The sequence below is a fragment of the Jaculus jaculus genome, chromosome 12 (genome assembly GCF_020740685.1).
Source record: "Jaculus jaculus isolate mJacJac1 chromosome 12, mJacJac1.mat.Y.cur, whole genome shotgun sequence".
NCBI classification, from domain to species: Eukaryota; Metazoa; Chordata; class Mammalia; order Rodentia; family Dipodidae; genus Jaculus; species Jaculus jaculus.
The window spans coordinates 22762430-22783562 of NC_059113.1; the positions used below are offsets into that span (position 1 = coordinate 22762430).

Sequence of the window (21133 nt, forward strand, 5' to 3'; positions counted from 1 at the left end):
AGAGAAGTCAATGGTTTTAACCCTGTAAGTTGATCCTGAGAAATAGGACCAAGACAGGCACTGGACTAGATCATGTAGCAGATGTGCGCAAGCTCTCTGGAAGGATATTGGGAGGAATGGGACGATTTTATTGGGAAGCAAATGCACTGGGAAGGCTGATTCAATCTCTTATTTACCCTATATCCTGTTGCTTTTCCTCAATGGTTTCCCCTCCTTGGCCTCACCCTGCCATCCAGAGAAGTGCAGTCAGCACACCAAAGCATGGGTCCTTCCGCATTCCACCATATGAATTCCAGGTACTCTTGGGATGGGAAGAGGTTCCACATCAGCTGTGAAAAAGACAAGCTAAGGACGTGGCACTGAGGACTAGCAAATACTATGAGCCCAGAGCTTATAACATATACATCTCCTACTGCCTCTTGGTCCAAGGCACCCATCCTCCAGAATGTTTCATGATGAAAAATACCTGCTGCTTCTCAGCAAAGCTCTGTGCCTGGAGTTCAAGGCCCTTAGTAAGTGGCTCTTGGTCATTTAAAAAAGTCACACCCACACCAAGTGCCTTGTATGTCCAAATAAGGGAGCTTCTTGACATCCTATCCTTCCACATCTGGGTTCAAGATCATCCGACTTCTGCTAATACTGAGCACCTGCCTCCTCCCACCTCATTCTTAGGGTGCAGCTATGGCATTACCTTCAAGAAGCTAGCCCTTGCGTGGATTTTACACTTGCATGGACCAGGGGCAACCAATCTTCCTTAATGTTTTATGTTGTCTTTCTTTAGGTTTATTCATTTTAAATATATTTTATTTATTTATTTATTTATTTATTTATTTGAGAGAAAGAGGCAGAGAGGGAAAGAATGGCGCACCAGGGCCTCCAGCCTCTGAAAACGAACTCCGGATGCATGCACCACCATGTGCATCTGGCTTATGTGGGTCCTGAAGAATCGAACTGGGATCCTTTGGCTTTGCAGGCAAACACTTTAACAGCTAAGCCATCTCTCCAGCCCATATGTTGTCTTTTCTTATGGGATAAGTGGTACATCTCAACACAATCCTTAAGGCAGAGATCATGTCCTTTGCATCCCTCATGACAGCTCATGCAAAGAGATGACCTGACAAAGATCAGGAGCATGTGGATAGATCAAAGACTCTACACTGGCCAAGTCTTGGGGTCTTCCTCTCACTCCCCTCTGGAATGAGCTTGAAAGGAGAGGTGACCAGCTCGCTTGAGGGGTAAAGTCATGCTTGCCACTGAAACACAAGAGATCAAGAGTAGCAGAGCTCAAACCCAGTCCCACATGTGACTATCTTCTCTTCAGCCATATTTCTCAGCTGTAAAATAGCAGTAATACTTGCTCTACTCAACCATAGACTCGACATGAGAATCACCGAGAAATGTAAAGGAAAGTACACTTAAAACACGGAACAGACAGCGACTGTAGGATCACTTGGTAACAGCTCAGACAGGGCCCAACCTTTGGGCCTAGAGTGAAGGTGGCATTTATTTCCTTTGTTGGGGAAAGACACAAGGGGTCGCTTTCCCAGGCACCCCAACCTAAGGAAAAGGTGGACGTGGCCTGGAGATTGGGGCTGGAAGACCTGGGCAGTCACTCCCAAGGGCTTCTCTGTGTCCGCTTCCTGGCACTTGATGTAGGGTGTGGGCAAGAGTCAGCCCCTTTGGAGTAGCAGCTTGGTATTCACAGAGGCACAAGGAGTTATGTGCTGGCATTCACAAAGAGGAAAGGGAAGCAGGTGCCCTGAGTGAGGGGGCACGGATGGGTGGTTGACCCCATAACCGATGCCTGCCCAGTAGGACAATTTTCACAAGGCCTGGATGTTGTGACTCTCCTCTAAGGAAAGGCCTCAGGGGCCCAGAAGCATCACTCAGTCCTGTGGCTGGTCCCTTAAATGTCCATCTCAAACTGTGACTCTTCACCTGTGGAGAAAAAGGACAGCGCATAGGTAATCAAGGGGCAAATGGGGACCTCGTCTTAGAGGCTGGGGAGAGGCACTACTTCATTATTCCTATAGGAAGAGCTTATGTGCTACCAGAGACCAGAGGGAAATTGAGACTAGGCTACATACAAATTTCCAGGAGCACAAAACAGAGACCAGATTTCCTTATAAGGGAAGTGATAGTCCTGAATTTTCTGTAAATTCAGTTTTTTTGTTGTTTTTGTTTGTTTGTTTGTTTGTTTTAGGTTTTCAAGGGAGGGTCTCACTCTAGCTCAGGGTGACCTGGAATTCACTATGTGTCTCAGGGTGGCCTTGAACTCATGTCGATCCTCCTACCTCTGCCCCCCAAGTGCTGCGATTAAAGGCGTGCACCACCACACCCAGCTTAAATTCAGTTTTTTAATAAGGTTGAATGGCTACTTGTAACTTTCTATAAAAGCGCCTTCATCAAAATGTATCCCACAAGTCTCTGCAAGCACTCGGGAGGTTGAAGCAAGAGAATCACAAGTTTAAGGCCTGGAAAACATAGCAAGACCCAGTCTCACAAAAACCCTAATTTTTTAGAGAATGGAGCCCTAACCTACTAGGCCAATGTCCAAACTGCTCAAGGAATAATCTAACCTTGCAATAAATAAAGCTGTCCTCTCAGTATCTCGGCCCTCACTGCACTCAAGGTCCTCCCTCCACCAACACTTCCATGGGATTCATGCCATGCAGTCTTGTCTTCCTTTTCCATGGAACTGCCTTGTTCATGGCCTTCTGGGCAGAATGCTCCAAGGTTCTAAACACGGCCTTATCTCTGGCCCCCAAATCTGGAAACAAATGGCCTTTTCTCCTGGTTATATGTGCATAAATACATGCTCCAAGGGCTGCAGCCTTGGTTTCTTACGTCTAGTTAAAGAAAATTAAAATTATGCCCCACCTCCAACTCTGTCTTAGTAACTGTGTGGGTCTACCAGGCTGCTGTGCTAGGGTGACAAGTTCAAAGCAGCTCTAGAAACTGGAAGGGAAAGTGTACCAACAGGGGTGAGAGGCAGTGTTCAGGTAAAGGTGACAAGTTCAAGGGTTTGTCTAAGTTCATCCTCATTGTCACCTTTGGTTTGAGGCAAAAAGTGGCAATGGGCGGTACTGCGTAACGGCCGATGGATCTCTTCATCCTGGAACAAATGGCAGGGGGCGTACCTGTAGCCTTGTAATGGTCGCATTGCTCTCCGCCTGCAACCAGATGTACTTTCCTGTTGCTACTCACCCCCCTCCCTGACGCAACTGTGAGTCTAGATGACAAGGCCAATGTCACCTGCCTTGCGCTGCTAGGTCCCGTAGTAATTATGAATCATATCCTGCAGGCCCCAGAGGAACGGCTTCTGCCAGTGTCAGCAGAGTCAAGTCCAACCCGAGGAGCCAGCCGCTTCCTGTCTGGCCCTAGAGCCCTGCCTTCTGGGGGAGGCTTCCACTCTGACCGAGGCGGTGTGGAAGTGCTCACACAGCATCTTCTCACACTGACGCGCTCAGAGGCTGACCAGCTAATCTCCGTGACACAAAGGACACATTCACTCACTCGGCTGCCAGGGCGGCTGCTCTGACTTGGCAGGGAGGGGAAAGGGGGAACACTAGGAAACCAGGAAGGACTTGGCTACAAATGCCGATGCTGTGGAGACAAGAGGCTGCATTGTCTGCCTCTCTTCATAAATGATCTATTAAGGGACCAGTATCCTGCCAGGAGGCACCCAGATGTATTTTTTTTTTATCATGTAGACACGTAATGCCCTACAGGGCAAGTATACCATGTTTTTGATAAGTTGTCTTATGTACCCAAATATCATGGCTATGTTCCAAGCATGGCACACAGGTGGTAAAGCTTTGGGGAGTGTTTTTGTCTGAAGTCGCTATCATTTTAAACAAGCTCTCTACTAATTACATTGCCCCTGTGTCAGACCAGCTCTCCTGGGGTACTTGGAGCTTTGCAGGGGACAAGCTGGTGCCACCCCACCCCGTTCCCACCCACTGGCCTCTCCATAACTGCCCCTCAGAACGCGGAAGTCACCCCTCCCTGGAATCTGGAATCCTACAGGATACAAATGCCCCTTCCCAAGCCTAAGGGCATGGCCAAGGGCAGCCCCTCACCGCCTGCTCGCTTGTCTTCTGGGCTGTTGCACGGGTGGGTCTGGTTAGCTTGCATGGGAGGCTCATCACTGGCAGGGCTGGTGACCCCAGGAATAGTGGGCAGGTCCCTTGGGGGCGTCTTGGCCACAGGCGATTTCCGACACTCCATCAGGAATTTCCGATCGTAGATGATCCTGGTCCCTGAAAGGGCAAAGGGGATGTTGTAAAGCCACCCTGAGCCCCGCCCTGCTGTGTTTTCTACTTCCCAGACTCTGCAGCCTCTCTCTACCACTGTGAAGCTTTCACCTGGGGTGCTCCCACAGAGGACTTGCTAACCACCAGAAAGTACCCTTTGTCTCCTCAGAACACCCTATGCTATCCCTACTGCACCCCAACCCACTCACCCCTCACTGCTCTGTCAGTTGTCTGTAATAAGCATATCCTTAGGCAAGGTGGGTTTCTAGTCATTCCATCCTATCCTACAGAACTCCAGTGGGATGCCCAAAACGGAAAGGCCAAGCTAGTCACTGCAACACAAGCTTCGTAGAAAAGGGACAGCTCTACCTGCCCCTCCAAGGCCTCTCAAGCTGACCCTTCTCCTCAACAAAGCTCCTATATATCTGCCCATATGACCCAGTCCAGAATTGGTGAAGTCCATAGTCCATTCCTGCTCTACTTACTTTCCTATCACCAGTATTACTCGGTAGAGTGACAACCAGTCTCATTGAACAATTTCATATACACAGACCATACCCAGAAGCTCTCCCACATGCTACAGCCTGAATACCATTAGAAGGGACATTTCCCAAGGCCAGAGGCCCAAGATCCTTATGGGAGACCCATGTGATGGCAGAGGGGACATGAGCAGATAAGGTTATCCATAGTTTATCCATGACCTCTGAACACAGCAGCACTGCGCTGGTCATACATCATAAATCCATCAAGAGCACTTGCTTATTGCTACCTTCTCAACAAAGTGCAGGCCTTGGTCTCCAAGCCATCAGCAGGCAATGGCATCCAGCTGGGATTAACTGCTGAGCTATCCCTCCAGCCCTGGAGTCATCTTTTATATATGGCAAATAAAAGTGGTTTTCTACATACAGTGGGAGTATTAAGTTTCCTTTTACTATACCATATATACATATATAATAAATCATACCAGATAACATACATAATAAAATAGAAGTTAAGATCAAAAAATAAAGTAATGTAGACAGACATACCGAAGCTGAAATGTAGCTCAGTTGGTAGAGTGCTTGCCCTGGCATTGCACAAAACCCACAGGGGTGGCACATACATATATCCCTGGGACACAGAGGCAGAAGAATCTGAAGTTCAAGGTCATTTTTGGCTATATAGTAAGTTTGAAGCCATGACTAACTACATAAAAAACTCTCAAGAGCTGGAGAGATGGCTTAGCAGTTAAGGCACTTGCCTACAAAGCCAAAGGACCCAGGTTCAATTCCCCAGGACCCACGTAAGCCAGATGCACAAGGTGTGCATGTGTCTGCAATGCCTATTCTCTCTCTCTCTCTCTCTCTCTTTCTCTCTTCTTCCCTCTCTCTCTCTCTCTCTCCCTTTCTCTCTCTCTCCTTGCAAATAAATAAATTAAATTAAATAGACTTTAAAAACAGAAAAAAAAAACTCTCAAAAAAACATGGGAGGCCGCAGCCGCGCCGCCGCTGGGCGGAGGATGGAAGTGGGTGTCCCGGCCATTACCCGGTGCCTCGCCAGCAGCGAAGATGGACCGCGAGCGGGTGGGCGGCGCTCAGGCCGGGGAAGCCGTCTCCGCGGCGGGGGTGGCGGCCGCGGCGTTCGCGCGCCAGATGAGTAATGAACGAGGATTTGAAAATGTAGAACTGGGAGTTATAGGAAAAAAGAAGAAAGCCCCAAGGAGGGTCATCCACTTTGTTAGTGGCGAAACAATGGAAGAGTACAGCACGGATGAAGATGAAGTTGAAAGCCTAGAGAAGAAAGATGTTTTACCTACAATTGATCCGTGTGTGACTTTCTTGGAGAGAAGATTGCATCTGTTTTGGGCATCAGTACCCCAAAATACCAATATGCCATTGATGAGTATTACCGGATGAAGAAGGAGGAAGAGGAGGAAGAAGAAGAAAACAGGATGTCTGAAGAAGCAGAAAGACAGTACCAACAAAAGAAGATGCAGGCTGAGTCCATTGTGCAGACAGATCAACCAGAAACAGTAGTATCCAGTTCCTTTGTGAATCTTAACTTTGAAATGGAGGAAGACTGTGAAATAATAACGAAAACAAACAAAATCCAGTCTCTGTTCCACCATAGAGTGACAGGACTATAAAACGTTTAACCCTAAACTTGTATGAGGAACTTTGCACATTTTCTGTTCAGTGGGACTTAAAGCAGTTATTTACATTTTAAGTTACCTGGGAAGGGAAACTTTTCTAGCTATCAGAGTCAGATCTGAGGTTTGGATATGTGTACTATGCTTTTACTACATGTCAATTTAGTGCTTTTTGTTTCTTTTGGTATTGCTGGGGATCAAGCCCATGCGAGGCCAGCACTCTTGTCACTGAGCTATACCCTCTGTGCAGTGCTGTAGTTTAAAATATTTTCAAAAAAGCCAAGGATACTCTACAGCCCTAATCAATTAAGAGAGTTAAATTATTTATTAAGACTATTTTGTATATTTAAGAAAACAAGGTAAGTTGTTGATTAATGATACTTGAAGCTCATTATCGGAGTTACAGATTAAAATGAGGGTTCCTTCCCAGATTTTAGTATGCTTTGCTTGCATTTAATATACCTAACCATTAACTTCACACTAAGGATGGTTCAATGAGTGTGTAATAAAAGATGCAAGATGGAAGCAGTTTGAAATTTCTTTCATCAAGAATATTTTGTGGAGCCAGGCCTTTAATCCTAGCACTCAGGAAGCTGAGGTAGGAAGATCACCCTGTTCAAGGCCACCTTGGGAAAACAGTGAATTCCAGGTCAGTCTGGGCTAGAATGAGACCCTATCTGGAAGAAAAAAAAAGTTTCAATTTACTATCCCTAGTATTGATAGGCTTCCATTTAAAATTTATTTGAGCCAGGCGTGGTGGCGCACACCTTTAATCCCAGCACTCGGGAGGCAGAGGTAGGAGGATCGCCATGAGTTCAAGGCCACCCTGAGACTACAGAGTTAATTCCAGGTCAGCCTGGACCAGAGTGAGACCCTACCTCGAAAAACCAAAAAAAAAAATAAAATAAAATAAAATTTATTTGAGAAAGAGGCAGAGAGAGGGAGAATATGGTTGCGCCAGGGCCTCCAGCTGTTGCAAATGAACTCCAGATGCATGCATCACCTTGTGCATCTGACTTATGTGGGTCCTGGGGAATTGAACCTGGGTTCTTTGGCTTTGCAGGCAAGCACCTTAAGTGCTGTGGCTTCCATTTTCAATAAGAGTCACTAAGTCTTATATTCTTTTCAATAGTTATTCTAGAAATATGTTTATTAGTGTGTTTGTAAAGTGTTGATACCTACTGATCACTTTTTAAGCTCTTCATGCATCCTATTATCAAAACAGCTAAGGGATGGGGAACTGGTGACAATATTTTGTCATTCACCATTTTGAAGTAGAAGTTGGACAGTTGAATCATTTGTCTATTTCCATATTTGATTATCTACTTAGGTTACAAATTTTAGGAAGCTAATTTGAAAACAAAATTCTAAAATAATGTGTATAGAACCTTAGAAATTATCTATTTAACTTACTAATTTGTAATGAAGGGCTGGAGAGGTGGCTCAGCCATTAATTTGATGGCCTGATTTGTAACTAAATGTAGGTGAAGAACCCTGTGAACAGTGTAGAGATGTTGATCTTAAAAGCTTTCTCAGACATTGATTATGTTAACAGCTTTCTAAAAGCATGAAGTTTTCAGTCTTCAATTTGTATAAACTGTACCTTAAAAATAACTCTAAGCATATAGATAGCACATTTTGGAAATCTATCAATGAAATGTTTAACTGGAAGTTGAATTTTTTTTTTAACTGAAAATTGAAACTTCCAGTCATAATTTTAGTTCACCTGAAATTTGGAGAATTTACCAAGAAAGAACTCTTCTTATAAGTCTTTAGTTCTATGGACTCATGATATAGTGATTTATAATTTGTGACAATAATCTTTTCATTCATGGACATAAGTACATAATTTGGTGCTTAATAGATTAATCTTCAGATTACATAATCAATGTCATATTAAATTATAGTTTACTAACAGCTGTAAGGCCTGCTGGACTGACTTCTTCCCCATTTGTTTTTGACTTTGAAATAGTACCAACTCAGATAGGATTTGATTATAAAATGAATGCAGGTTTGTCCAAAGGTGGTCCCCTTTAAAGTTCTAGTATGTAAAAGTTTACCTAGAAACTTCATCACAGCAGAAGGAAGATAAGTGATTTATGAAAATTTAATGTTTCTTGAATTTTATTCTTGTTGTTTGTCCCAAAGTAGCCAGTTTGTAATGTTTATAGTTGTTCACTGTGCCTTAAATTTTTTATACTTTTGTTTATGCAAACTATAAAATTTCCCACAAATGCAAAAAAAAAAAAAACAAAAAAACATGGAAGCCAGGCATGGTGTCACACATCTTTAATCCCAGCACTCAGATGGCAGAGGTAAGAAGACTGTTTTAAGTTTAAAGCCACCCTGAGACTACATAGTGAATTCCAGGTCAGCCTGGGCTAGATCAAAACTCTACCTTGAAAAACAAACAACAATATGTGTGTGTGTGTGTGTGTGTGTATATATACATACATATACATACTATATATATATAACAAATACATGTATTATATAAATATAAAATAGTATATAAATATATATAACAAATATATATTATATAAATATATAAAAATATAAGATAATATATAAATATAAATATATATATAACAAATATATATATTATATATATATATATAACAAATATTTTAGTATTTTGCTACTGCCATTTCCTCAGCATGAAAGTATCAAATTAGTATTACCTTTGGATTATATTATGTTAGGATGTTTAATTTTTTAAATTGCTGTTTGAGTTACTGACTTTAATTTCATTTTAAAAAAAAATCATTCAGGCCAGGCGTGGTGGTGCATGCCTTTAATCCCAGCACTCGGGAGGCAGAGGTAGGAAGATCGCCATGAGTTCGAGGCCACCCTGAGACTGCATAGTGAATTCCAGGTCAGCCTGGGCTAGAGTGAGACCATACCTCAAAAAACCAATAAATAAATAAATAAATAAATTTTGGCCTGAAATTAGGACAAAATTTCCAACAATTTCTGAAATGGCCCTAAACATACTTCTACCATTTTGTACTAATATTTATGGTAAGTGGCATTCTAAGCATTGACAATTATCAAGTCAAAATTATTAACTCTGAAAAATGTTGAAGATGTGCTATGTCCTACAACATAAAATATTCAGCCAAAATTTCTTAATGTAAAAATAAGCATATCATCACTAGTATGCAAACTTGCTTTGTTTATGTGTGTGGTATACATGCATGCATGTATGTATGAAGTGTTCATGTACACATTTACACACATGTATGCAGGTTTTCATGCGCATGTGCATGTGTGGCCAGAACTTGAGGTCGAGTGACCTCAGGTCACTTGCCACCTTCTCGCCCTTGAATCTAGAGCTCACTGATTCAACTAGATTAGCTACCCAGAGATCCCTGAAGATCGGCCTTTTCACAGCTCCACATCACTGGTATTAAAGGTGTGTAACACCATGCTCAGCATTTTACAATGGGAGCTAGGGATCCAAACTCAGGTCCTCATGTGGTGACCTTCAAGTCCTGCTTTTCCTACCTCCACCTGTGCTGTGACCAGAAGTATGCTCCACAGTCCCTTATGAGGAACTTAAGATAGAACCCAGGACAAGTACGCTACCAACTAAGGTATACCCCCAGCTCCCAAAGAATTACCTTAAATGCTCTTGTGATTTATTATCAGTAACCAATAACTCTATAATTGAATTTGAGACCCCGTATGAAAACTAGGTCTATGGCTGAGGAGAATATAGGCCCTAATGGAAGAGCATACTATTGCTGTATTAGATGTGTTGTTAACTACCTCCTAAACAGTTATCTTTATATCCATGGATCACTTCTGTTCTCAGCCCCAATCATCAAAGCTCAGTGATTTTTTATTTTAGTTTTATTATTTATTCTTTCTTGTTTTTTAACTTGGCAGTGGGAGAGAGTCAACTCTAAGAGTAATAACTGATCAAGTGCTGTAAAGAAGTGACTGGCATTGGGCTGGGGAGATGGCTTAGTGGTTAAGGTATTTGCCTGCAGAGCCTAAGGACCCAGATTTGATTAACCACTACTCACATAAGCCAGATGCACAAGGTGGCACATGCATTTGGTGTTCATTAGGGGTGCTAAAGCCTCTGGCATGCCCATTCTCTACCTTTCTCTCTCTCATAAATAAATAATATTTTAAAATATTTTTAAAAAGAAGTGACTTGCAAGAATATATACATCATCCCTTCCAAGTCACAAGGAACAGCACAGAAGATGTGTAAGAAAGAATATAAGTGCTGAAGGATGGAGAGGAATGCTGTGTAACCGTGGTGCTCAGACCATTGCACTCATGAACTCATACCAAATGTGGCTGCCTGATGGGACTGGCCAATTTTCTATTATAGATAAAGGAGGGGCTGCTGGATGTGTGGGGAGGATGGGGGGAGGTTATTCTCTTCTGTAGCACCAGCCACTTATAAGTGAAGACTGCGAGTCATATGGCATACATATGATCAAAATGTAACATACATGGGTGAAAATAAAAAAATGAAAAAGAAAATACGTGGGCAAAAGAAGTCTCAAGTGGAAAAATGTTGAAGTCCTGATGTGTAAGGCTCTTGAGACACACCCACGAGTGCTGTCTGTGAGGGTATTTCCAGAGAGGAGTAACTGAGAGGGAAAGACCATCCTGAACGTGGGCAGCACTGTCTCATTGTAGGGGTCAGAATAGAATAGAAGGGGACAGCAGAAAAGGCCAGAACAACAGTATCCCCCTCCCTCTGCTTCTTGTCTACCCAGAAATAAGGGAGAACCTTTGACACATGCTCCTGTTGACTAGGGCAACAGACCAAGGGACTGAAATCTCTGAAACCATGAGCCAATATAAACCCCTCCTCCCTTTAAGTTAATCGGTAAGGAATTTGGTCAGTGATGAGAAAGGTATCTAATGCAAAGGTGAGGACATACTCCAAGCCTCGGATCATTTATGTAGCTGGGATCCAGTGCCTGCTGGGAACTGAGGGGACAGTTTGCAGTTCCGTCTTGAACTGCCGGTGAAGACTAACAGCCTATTTCTAAGCATGTCTCTCTGGATGCCTTCCTTTCTTATTTACTAACTCTAGTGACTAAGGGTAAGGTGCCACTATCTGTCTGTGCCTCAGTGATATCTACCCGAGAATGGGGTACAGGACCCTGGTGTGCATTAGAACAGTGGCCCACTCAAATGAACTCTGCACACAAACTAGCTATGAGCAGGTACAGTAGGGTTCCAGGTGACATATGGCATGATTTACACAGCCCCATTCACATTAGGGCCCAATTACAGGGCTAAAGCAGGGATGGACCAGAAGGGAGGAGAGCAACCCTGTAAGAGGCCTGGATGCACGGTGTTGCCGTTACCTTCTTGCTGCTGGGACACCCAACCAGAAGCAGCTCATGGGAGGAAAAGGTTTATTTCAGGCTTACAGATTCCAGGGGAAGCTTCGTTATAGTAGAAGAGGCTGGCTCACTTCATCATACATTCATTACAGAGAGATAACAGCAAGAGCCAGCAAGCACCAACTGACTCTGAACACACCACAGGCTAGACTCCACCCAAAGGCCCACCCCTAAGAGACACTTCCTCCAGCAGAGTTCCACCTCTCAGAAGACTTCCACTAAGCAGAAAGCTTAATCACAGACACCTGAGGCTATGGGCGCATTCCACTCAAACCACCACACATGACATGATGAAAGTTAAGGTCCTTGCAGACTGAAGTAAATGCCCTTGTGCTGGATGCATTAGTGAATACGTAGAAGTGTCACCTGACGGGCATACGACAACCATTGCCATCTGTCATTATTGCTTGCCTGTACTCACAGTCTGACATGTTATAGCTTAGTCATGCCGTGTCCCCACAAGGGAGATACAGTTATTGTCTTCTACTCACAGATGAGTGAACAGTCTCAAAATATAATCGACTCACAGCCATCCAACCCAGCCTGGTTGGACTCCAACCCTAAACATTATGCACTGTTGAAAATTAGCAAGCTATGTGCTTGGGTAGATAGTTCAGTGATCATAAACTTGCCGAAAATGAACTGTTCTTTAACCCCAGGACTTAAAAAAAAAAAAAAAGAGCTGGACATGATCCCAACACTTGGAATGGATAAGCCAGAAGATCAGGAGTTCAACACCAGTTTCCACTACATATCAAGTTCAAGACTAGTCTGGGCTACTACTATGTGACTGTCTCAAAAAAACAAGAGGGACTGGCCCAGTGGCTAAGATGCTTGCAAAGCCAGATGCCCAGAGTGGCACATGCAACTGCAGTTCTTTTGCAGCAAAAAGAGGCCCTGGCGTGCCCATCCTTTCTCTTTGTGTCTCTCCCTCTCTTGTCCCCTGTGTTTGCAAATAAATTAAGTAATTTTTTTTTTAATGAGAAAAGAGAGCCGGGCGTGGTGGCTCATGCCTTTAATCCCAGCACTCAGGAGGCAGAGGTAGGAGAATCACCGTGAGTTCGAGGCCGCCCTAGACTCCATAGTGAATTCCAGGTGAGCCTGGGCTAGAGTGAGATCCTCCCTCGAAAAACCAAAAAAACAAAGAAAAAAAAAGAATGAGAAAGACTGGGCTTCCACTCCTGGGAATATTCTATACTGGGACTGTTAAAGGGCTCACCACACGTTTACCAAGACTTTTGAATGTGTGTCTAGAACAGGATGTTCCAGAAGCAATACCCCTGGCTTGCAGTCCTTGTTCTCTCCCCTAGGATACCCACCTTCAGCTGAGAGACATGAGATGTTTACAAACTGCACCATGCTGTCCTTCCTCCCCTCAGTATCTCCTCCCAGAAGCATGCTTACCCTTTAATGCAGGACTGGAGGCTGAGGGATAACACAGGATGGAATTCTTACCACTGCTGTCCCTATATCAAGAGGGAGAAGCACTTTACAGCTGTCAAGGGAGGCTAGAATGCTTGTGCTAAGGCAGAATGCAGCACCTGATGTGCTAAGTACTCTGGACGGTGGCACTTGCCTATATTTCCACCAGTAAGGAAGAAGGAATCAGTCCAAGGTCTTCTGAGTTTGAGGCCAGCCTGGTCTATAGGAGACCCTGTCTCCAGGAGGGGGAGGCAGTTATTTGTCCTCTCCCTGAAGCTAGACTGCTCCACCCCCAGAGCTTACTGTGACCAACAGATTACTTCGCAAGTGATGTAATGAGAAGTCCAAACCTAGTCTTCAGTATTATTATCTTGTTATTAACTACTATGTTAGTAAGTTCATTTTGTTATTGGGTTTGTTTTGTTTTATCCTGTTTTGTTTTCAAGACAGGGTCTCACTCTAGGCAAGATTGGCCTCAAGCTCACGGCAATCCTCCTACTTCTTGAGTGCTGGGATTAAAGGTGTTTCACCACATCTGGCCCACGTTGCTATGTGAGCCCAGAGAAGGAGCTCCAAGGCTTCCGCTGGTGGCTAGCAAAGCTGCCACAGGCATGTGGGTAGGACACCTTGGACCTTCTAGGCCAGAACAACCTCGCTGCCACCCACACATGAGCCAACTCAAGTAAGAACAAGGTAACAAACTGCTGTGTAAGTCACTGAGTTTAGGGGCTGTGGAGATGGCTGAGCAAGTAATGGCACGTGGGTTGCAGACCCTGCTGGCCTGGGGTTCAAATCCCCAGTAACCACATAAAGCCAGATACACAATGTGGTACATGTGTTTAATGTTCGTGTGTGTTTAGAGTTCGTTTGCAGTAGTTGAGAGGCCCTGGAGGGCCCATTTCTCTGTTTTAAGATTTTATTTTTATTTATTTATTTATTAGAGACAGAGAGGGAGAGAAAGAGAGAGGGAGGGAGAGTGAAAATGGGCACACCAGGGCCTCTAGCCACTGCAAACGAACTCCAGATGCGTGCGCCACCATGTGCATCTGGCTCATGTGGGACCTGAAGAATCGAACCTGGGACCTTAGGCTTTGTAGGCATGTGCCTTAACTGCTAAGCCATCTCTTCAGCTCTCTCTCTTTCAAGCAAATAAGTAAAAGGTATTTTGTTTTTATTTTACTAAGTTTAGGGATGGCCTTAAAGACCAGTGTTATGTGATACAGTCATGTCCACTCTGGGCTGCTCAGAAATCCTGACATGCTGGCTTGCTCGGTGAACTTTCATGGGAATGGCCCATGCCCCTGAGTACCCAACGCCAGCAAGCAGAAGTTACCCACTTTTGCCTAGTCAGCCATGTTGGGTGCAAAAACTAACACAAAGATCACACTGAACATATTGTCTAAGACCTAGAGCTGATACCGACTTGCTTAGCAAAAAAAAGATCACTTCCACTCCCTGCTCAGTAATATTTGGAAAGTGACAGGAGGAATACTGAAGTATCCTAAATATTGAAACAAGTGGACAAGTTCAAAGAAAGGCAGCTTCTGCCCTGGTATCATTCTAAGATAAACAACTATACCCTGCAATGAAAAGAAATTCATGGGCTGAAGAGATGGCTCAGCGGTTAAGGTACTTGCCTGCAAAGTCAAAGGACCCAGGTTCAATTTCCTGTACCCACATAAGCCGGAACCACAAGACAGCGCATGCATCTGGAGTTCATCTGCAGTGGCTGAAGGCTTTGGTGTGCCCATTCTCTTTATCTGCCGCTCTCTCTCTCTCTCTCACTCTGTCTCTTTCTTGCATAAATAAAATAAATCAAAATTGAAAAAAAAAAAAAGAAATTCAGCATTATTATACTCTAGGTGAGATGCAGGCCCAGTGGTAAAGATCCTACACAATCCTGAGGTGAATGCTTTCATGCCAGGCTTCTTTTTACCCCTTTGCCCTTTTTTTTGCAGTACTTGGGACCAAGCCCAGGGCCTCATCCTAGGCAAGAATTCTACCAAATAGACTAAAATGCCAGCGCAACTCACCATCTTCTAACCACCAGACCTGGCATTAGATCCTGGGATGCAGAGATGAGTAAGAAGCCCTGAAAGACCATGGGCTCTAACCCAGAGAACACGCATGTCAGCACACATGAATATCACTTGTTATCAGCAGAAGGGAGAAAGAGAGCTGGCATGAAGTTCACTCCACAAAGAAACAGAACTTCTGTGTTTGCTTGAACATGTGGCAATTTATATGAACACTCTCTTTAAAAACTGTTGTCCTGGCCAGGCCTGGTGATACATGCCTTTAATCCCAGCATTCAGGAGGCAGAGGTAGGAGGGTTGGCATGAATTCAAGGCCACCCTGAGACTACATAGTGAATTCCAGGTCAGCCTGGGCTAGAGTGAGACCACACCTGGAAAAAACAAAACAAAAAAATAAAGTAAATTAAAAAAAAAAAAACTTTATCCTGATCTGGTAAGATGGTTTAGAAGTTAAGGCACTTGCCTGCAAAGCCAAAGAACCCAGGTTCAATTCCCTAGGATCCACATAAGCCAGATGCACAAGGTGGAGCACGTGAATGGAGTTTATATGCAGCTGCTGAAGGCCCTGGCATACCCATTCTTTCTCTTGCTCACTCACTCGCTCGCTTGCTCTCGCTCTCACTCTCCCTCCCTTTGTGACTCTCTTTTTTATCCTGAAGAGCACAATCCTCTTTTACAATACTGCTGCTGCTTCTTTTCCAGAAATGTCATCAAATAAAGGCCCATTTGAGAAAATGTGTCAGCACTTTAAATGAGTAGATAAAACCAGTACCACTCTATCTGCCCTCTTTCACCAAAATTGGTGATGACTTTTTGCTATTGTAAGAGAAAAAAAACAAACTCTTCTTTACCACTTTGGAGAATCCTAAAAAAACATGCAAACCCCTGAAGGCCATTACAATCTGTTGTTGTGCCCACCTCATTAGACTGCAAACTCCTATCAGGGAGGAAAGTTCTGACTTGGGTAGAAAACAAGTTCTATAAGCCCTGAGTTTGAGCTCTACGACTTTAAAAATAAAGTCCCTAGACAGTCCTTATAGGGCTCTTGAGGGCAAGAGGGTATCTGTCAACTCATTTCAATCTATATAGATATGATTGATGTGTTATAATCTTCAGCGTTATTGAATTACTGAATACACCTGACAAATAAAAATTATATGTTTTCAAGCTGGGCATGGCAGTGCATGCTTGTAATGCCAGCCTCAGGAGGCTGAGGCGGAAGAAAAGCGTTTGAAGCCAGCCTGAGTTATATACTGAGATCCCATCTCTTTTTTTCCTTCATTTTTTACACCGTTATTTATTTATATGTGCATGCCTGAGATAGAGAGACAGAGTGTGTGTATGTGCATGCCAGGTTCTCTTTCTACTGCAAACCAATGCCCATCCAGTTTTACATGGTTGGCTAGGGAATTGAACTTGGGATGGTAGGCTTTGCAAGCAAGCTCCTTTAACCACTGAGCAGCCTCTCCAGTCCCATAAGATCCCATCTTTTTTTTTTTAATATTTTTATTTGCCGGGCATGGTAGCACACACCTTTTCAGCACTCAGGAGGCAGAGGTAGGAGGGTTGCTATGAATTTGAGGCCACCCTGAGACCACATAGTGAATTCCAGGTCAGCCTGGGCTAAAACAAGACCCTGCCTTTAAAAAAACAAAAACAAAAAAACTTACTTATTTGCAAGGAGAGAGAATGAGTATGCCATGGCCTCTTGCAACTGTAAATGAACTCATGAGATGCATGGACCATTCTGTGCATCTGGCTTTACTTGGGTACTGGGGAATCGAGCCCTCTGTAAGCCTAAGGCCTCAGGACATTGGTTGTGCTCTCACCTAAATGCCCACCCCTCCTCTCCCTGTTCCCAGCATGGCCTGTTCCATAGCTGAAAAGTTGGCACAATCCAAGGTCAGCTCCCTGGTCACAGAGCTTGGTTTGTCTAGCAAAACAAGGTACCATTAACACTTGCAGTCTTACCTGCTTACATCTGATTTATCCAAGTATGTCTTAGGTATGGCCACTACCCAGGAAACCTCTGTAGGCTTGGACAGCTAAACATCCAAACTGGATATGGGGGCTGGAGAGATGGCATGGCAGTTAGAGGCACCTGCTTGCTTTCAAACTAGATATGGAAATGTGGAAATGGACATTCATTGGAAGATTCTGTTGTTTATAGTATCAGTGGAGATTCTGAAGACTCCTAGATTCAAATGGTTAATGTAGAACACTCTCTCCAGCAACTCTCTTGGATTCTCTGGACACCTAACCTCAGGTTAGTGGCGCGGTCAGCAAAGGGTTAATGAGCACATGCCAGAGTCACAGGAATAGAAATGGCTCACACCACCTGTGTCCTTGCCTCCAGAGACAGATCTTCAAAGCCATTCCCAGTTGGCATGATCTGTTGCAGTATTTCTTCACAAGGACCTCAGAGCCCCTACAAGTAAACCACAAGCCACACAGATGTTCTATCAAAAGCTTGTTTTGAGAGAACCAAATGTGCCAACACAACCTCAAGAAAAGATTAGCTGGACAGAATCATCAATTTTGCCAAAGACTTGAAAAGGCAAGAGAAGTAGTTATACTTAGCATTCCCTCAAATTCCTGAGTACCCTGAATGGGATGTAAACCAAACACTGGGAGCTTCTTGGCAAAGAGGTCAAGTCCAGTCGGAGACGAGCGGGCTGTGGGGTAAGACCCCACTGCTTGGCTTCACTAAGGCAGGAGCACCAAAGCAGACAGAATTTCCCTAAGTTGTGAGCCGTATATATCACTTAGCACCCCTGATACCGCCAGTTCCTGACACTACTAGCTACTACTCGGGCCCAGAAATCCCCTTCCTCTTCAAAGGGGAACTGGCGTGGTCTGACAAACTCCCCACTTCCAGGCCACAAGGAACAGTGGATCAGAGGCCCCCATACACAGAATTCCTAGCGACTACTATTCATCTAACTTCCCCATCCAGAAATAAAAGGTGGGGGGGGGGAAGTTACCGGAGCCTTCAGGCCTGCCTCCGTGCCCACCCTGAATAGATAAGCCAGATTCACAGTCTCACCTGAAGAAACTGTCAGTAGTCACACCAGGACTTCGAGAACAGCAGTAAGTACTGCCAAAGGCCATGCGTGAAGGGGCAGAAAAACTCCGGTAAAGGCAGGCAAAAAGCTCCCCTGAGAACTTTTCCTTGGATCATTACTAATTAAAGGGAAAGTATGTCCCTTTTCCTATCTGGTGGCAGTTTCCTGGTCAGGCTGGGAAAACAGTGTGACTGTGCACGTGGGGCGCGGGGGAAGAAGAGGGGCTCCGTGTTGCGCACGATTGTAAACCAATCTCCAAGACACGTGTGGTTTTGTTGTTGTTTGGTTGGTTGGTTTTTCGACACTCCGTAATGGTGCCGAGGTCCTCGGATCCGGCCGTGCTCAGGTGTGCTGGGATAGCTACCCGAGAATATAAGCAATGCTGGCCATGCCAGTTCCCACCCGGAGCCAGCCAGCCTCACAGTTGTAGAGGACTTAGGGAAGAAGCCCGGGGAAGGGCACGGTGGAGGGGAGAAGGGCAAAAGTGGGTGGGAGCGGTGCAAGGAAGGGAGGGAAGGAGTGAGCATGGGATTTCATCATGCAAACGGCTGGCTAGGTTTCATCAGCGCCCGCGTGCAGGGGTTCCGGGAAAGGAAGGAATGCCTGGCTCCCAGAGGCAGCGGAGGTTGGCCTCCACCGAACCAGCTCGGCTCGGCCCGCCACCCCGCAGAGCTCGCGCGGAGCGCCCTCCCCCCAAGCCGAGGAACGTGTCCCGCGGCACGGCCCAGCGGCGGCGCGGGGCCCGGCTCGGAGATCTGACTCGTAAACAGGGAACTTGCCACGGGAGCCCGCGCGCGCTTCTGCTAGCTCCCTCAGCTCGAATCGCAGTTAAAGGCAGAGTGCACAAGGCAAAACGAGGGATATCCCGGAAAAGTAAAAAGTCTTCGCAAGAAGCACTTAAATATTTATTTATCTGCAAGGAGAGTGTGAGAGAATGCGCGTGCCAGGGCCTCTAGCCACTGCAAACGAACTCCAGATGCGTGCGCCACTTAGTGCATCTGGCTTTACGTGGGTGCTGGGGAATCGAACCTCGATTCCTGGGTTTTGCAAGCTAGCGCCTTAACCACGAAGCCCTCTCTCCAGCCAGCAAAGAAGCAATTATTCCAACTGGGAACGCCGATAGCATTCCAATTCCTGGCCTCTGCATGATCCCCAGGCCACGCTGACCCCACCCTATCCCGCCTCAGACTTGACCCGACACCCACAGAAGCTGCACGTGGGGCATGGGTAGCTCTGGAAGGGTGCGATTCCGTGTGCAGGGCCTGGGGGAGGAGGGGTACACTGCTGGCTTTTACAGGAGAAAACTAACGTGGCAGTTTGCAGTCCAGCACGACACCGAGAAGGCAGATGGGGACGGCCACGCCCCACGCCCGTTCTTTCCAGCCACGGAGGCCCTGGCGCGGGACACCTCGGCCCCATGTGCGACTACCGATCGCTCCCCGCCGGCCACCCCGGGAGCCCGCCCGAGGCCCCCCGAGTTCGCGCCTACCTCCCGGCGTGGTGCTGAAGAGCGTGCCGCCGGGGGTGGTGCTGTAGTCCCCAGGCGGGAGCTGCACGCCGTCGCCCAGAACCACCCTGCGGGTGGCGGGGATGGCCCGGCTCGGAGTCTGGCTGCTGCAGCTGCCGGCCCCGGACATGATTCCTGGGCACCAGCGCGACCCTACCGCGTCCCTCCTAGCCGCTCCACCGCCTAGCACCGCGTGGCCCCCGCCGCCCCCGGCCCGCCCCTTCCGCCTCGGGCCCCACGCCCCCTGGGACGTGTAGTCCGCGCCGCCCCACCCAGCGCCGGAGCGCCGATCGCACGTGGCTTCCCAGCCGGGAACCAGCTGCAGCCCGCCCCTTCAGCTCTGAGGCCCTTCCTGCCGCGCTGGCCCGAGCCCCGGGGACCGCTCTCGCCCACTCGGGAAGGCCTGCTTTCTGCACTAGGAGGTAACCATGAGTCTTCAGACGAGAAAGGACGGGTTGGGCAGGTCCTTCACCCATCTTCAAAATTCTGTATGGGGGGCTGGAGAGATGGCTTAGCGGTTAAGCGCTTGCCTGTGAAGCCGAAGGACCCCGGTTCGAGGCTCGGTTCCCCAGGTCCCACGTTAGCCAGATGCACAAGGGGGCGCATGCGTCTGGAGTTCGTTTGCAGAGGCTGGAAGCCCTGGCGCGAACATTCTGTCTCTCTCCCTGTATCTGTCTTTCTCTCTGTGTCTGTCGCTCTTAAATAAATAAATAAATATCATCATAATAAAAAAAAATTCTGTATGGGGATTTCAAAGCAACGGCCAAATGAGCCTTGAAAAGTTTAGGAGGCGGGAATAAATCAACCAGTTGGATGCTAGGAATTAATGGAAAATTTGAGTTGGAGGAGGCAGGGGAAAGATTAAGAGTTGTTCATAAATAAAGTAAAAGGGAGGGGGGGCGGAGGGATGGGTTAGCAGTTAACACATTTGCCTGCAAAGCCAAAGGACCCAGGTTCATCAGATGCACGAGGTGGCGCATGTGTCTGGAGTTCTTTTGAAGTGGCTGGAGGCCCTAGCGTGCCCATTCTTTCCCTCCCTCCCTCCCTCCCTCCCTCCCTCCCTCCCTCCCTCCCTCCCTCCCTCCCTCCCTCCCTCTTTCTCTCTCTCTCTCTCTCTCTCTCTCTCTCGCTCGCTCGCTCTCTCGCTCTCGCTCTTGCTCTCTCTCACTCTCTATTTGTCAAATAACTAAATAAGAGTTGTTCAATCCAATTTCCCAATAGTCTTTGAATTAGGTTCTATGACCAGCTATTTACCTGACATTCAGGGGAAAGGAAGGGGAGGACCCCAAGTAGAGAAAGAAAACTTCAAGGAGCACCATAATGCTTGAATGTTTATGT

The 21133-nt window shown here is 46.1% G+C and overlaps 1 protein-coding gene and 1 pseudogene across 1 annotated transcript; one reads left to right on the forward strand and one right to left on the reverse strand.

The window, feature by feature from the left end:
- Positions 1 to 1446: 1446 nt before the first annotated feature.
- On the reverse strand, positions 1447 to 19973 carry Eif4ebp1 (eukaryotic translation initiation factor 4E binding protein 1). The gene is made up of 3 exons (XM_004671496.3): positions 19778 to 19973; positions 4083 to 4262; positions 1447 to 1938 (listed from the first exon to the last, which is right to left on the reverse strand). The coding sequence occupies exons 1-3, from the start codon at positions 19923 to 19925 to the stop codon at positions 1907 to 1909; spliced, it is 360 nt and encodes a 119-aa protein (XP_004671553.1). The 5' UTR covers positions 19926 to 19973; the 3' UTR covers positions 1447 to 1906.
- On the forward strand, positions 5755 to 6365 carry LOC123453700 (annotated as a pseudogene).
- Positions 19974 to 21133: the final 1160 nt, after the last annotated feature.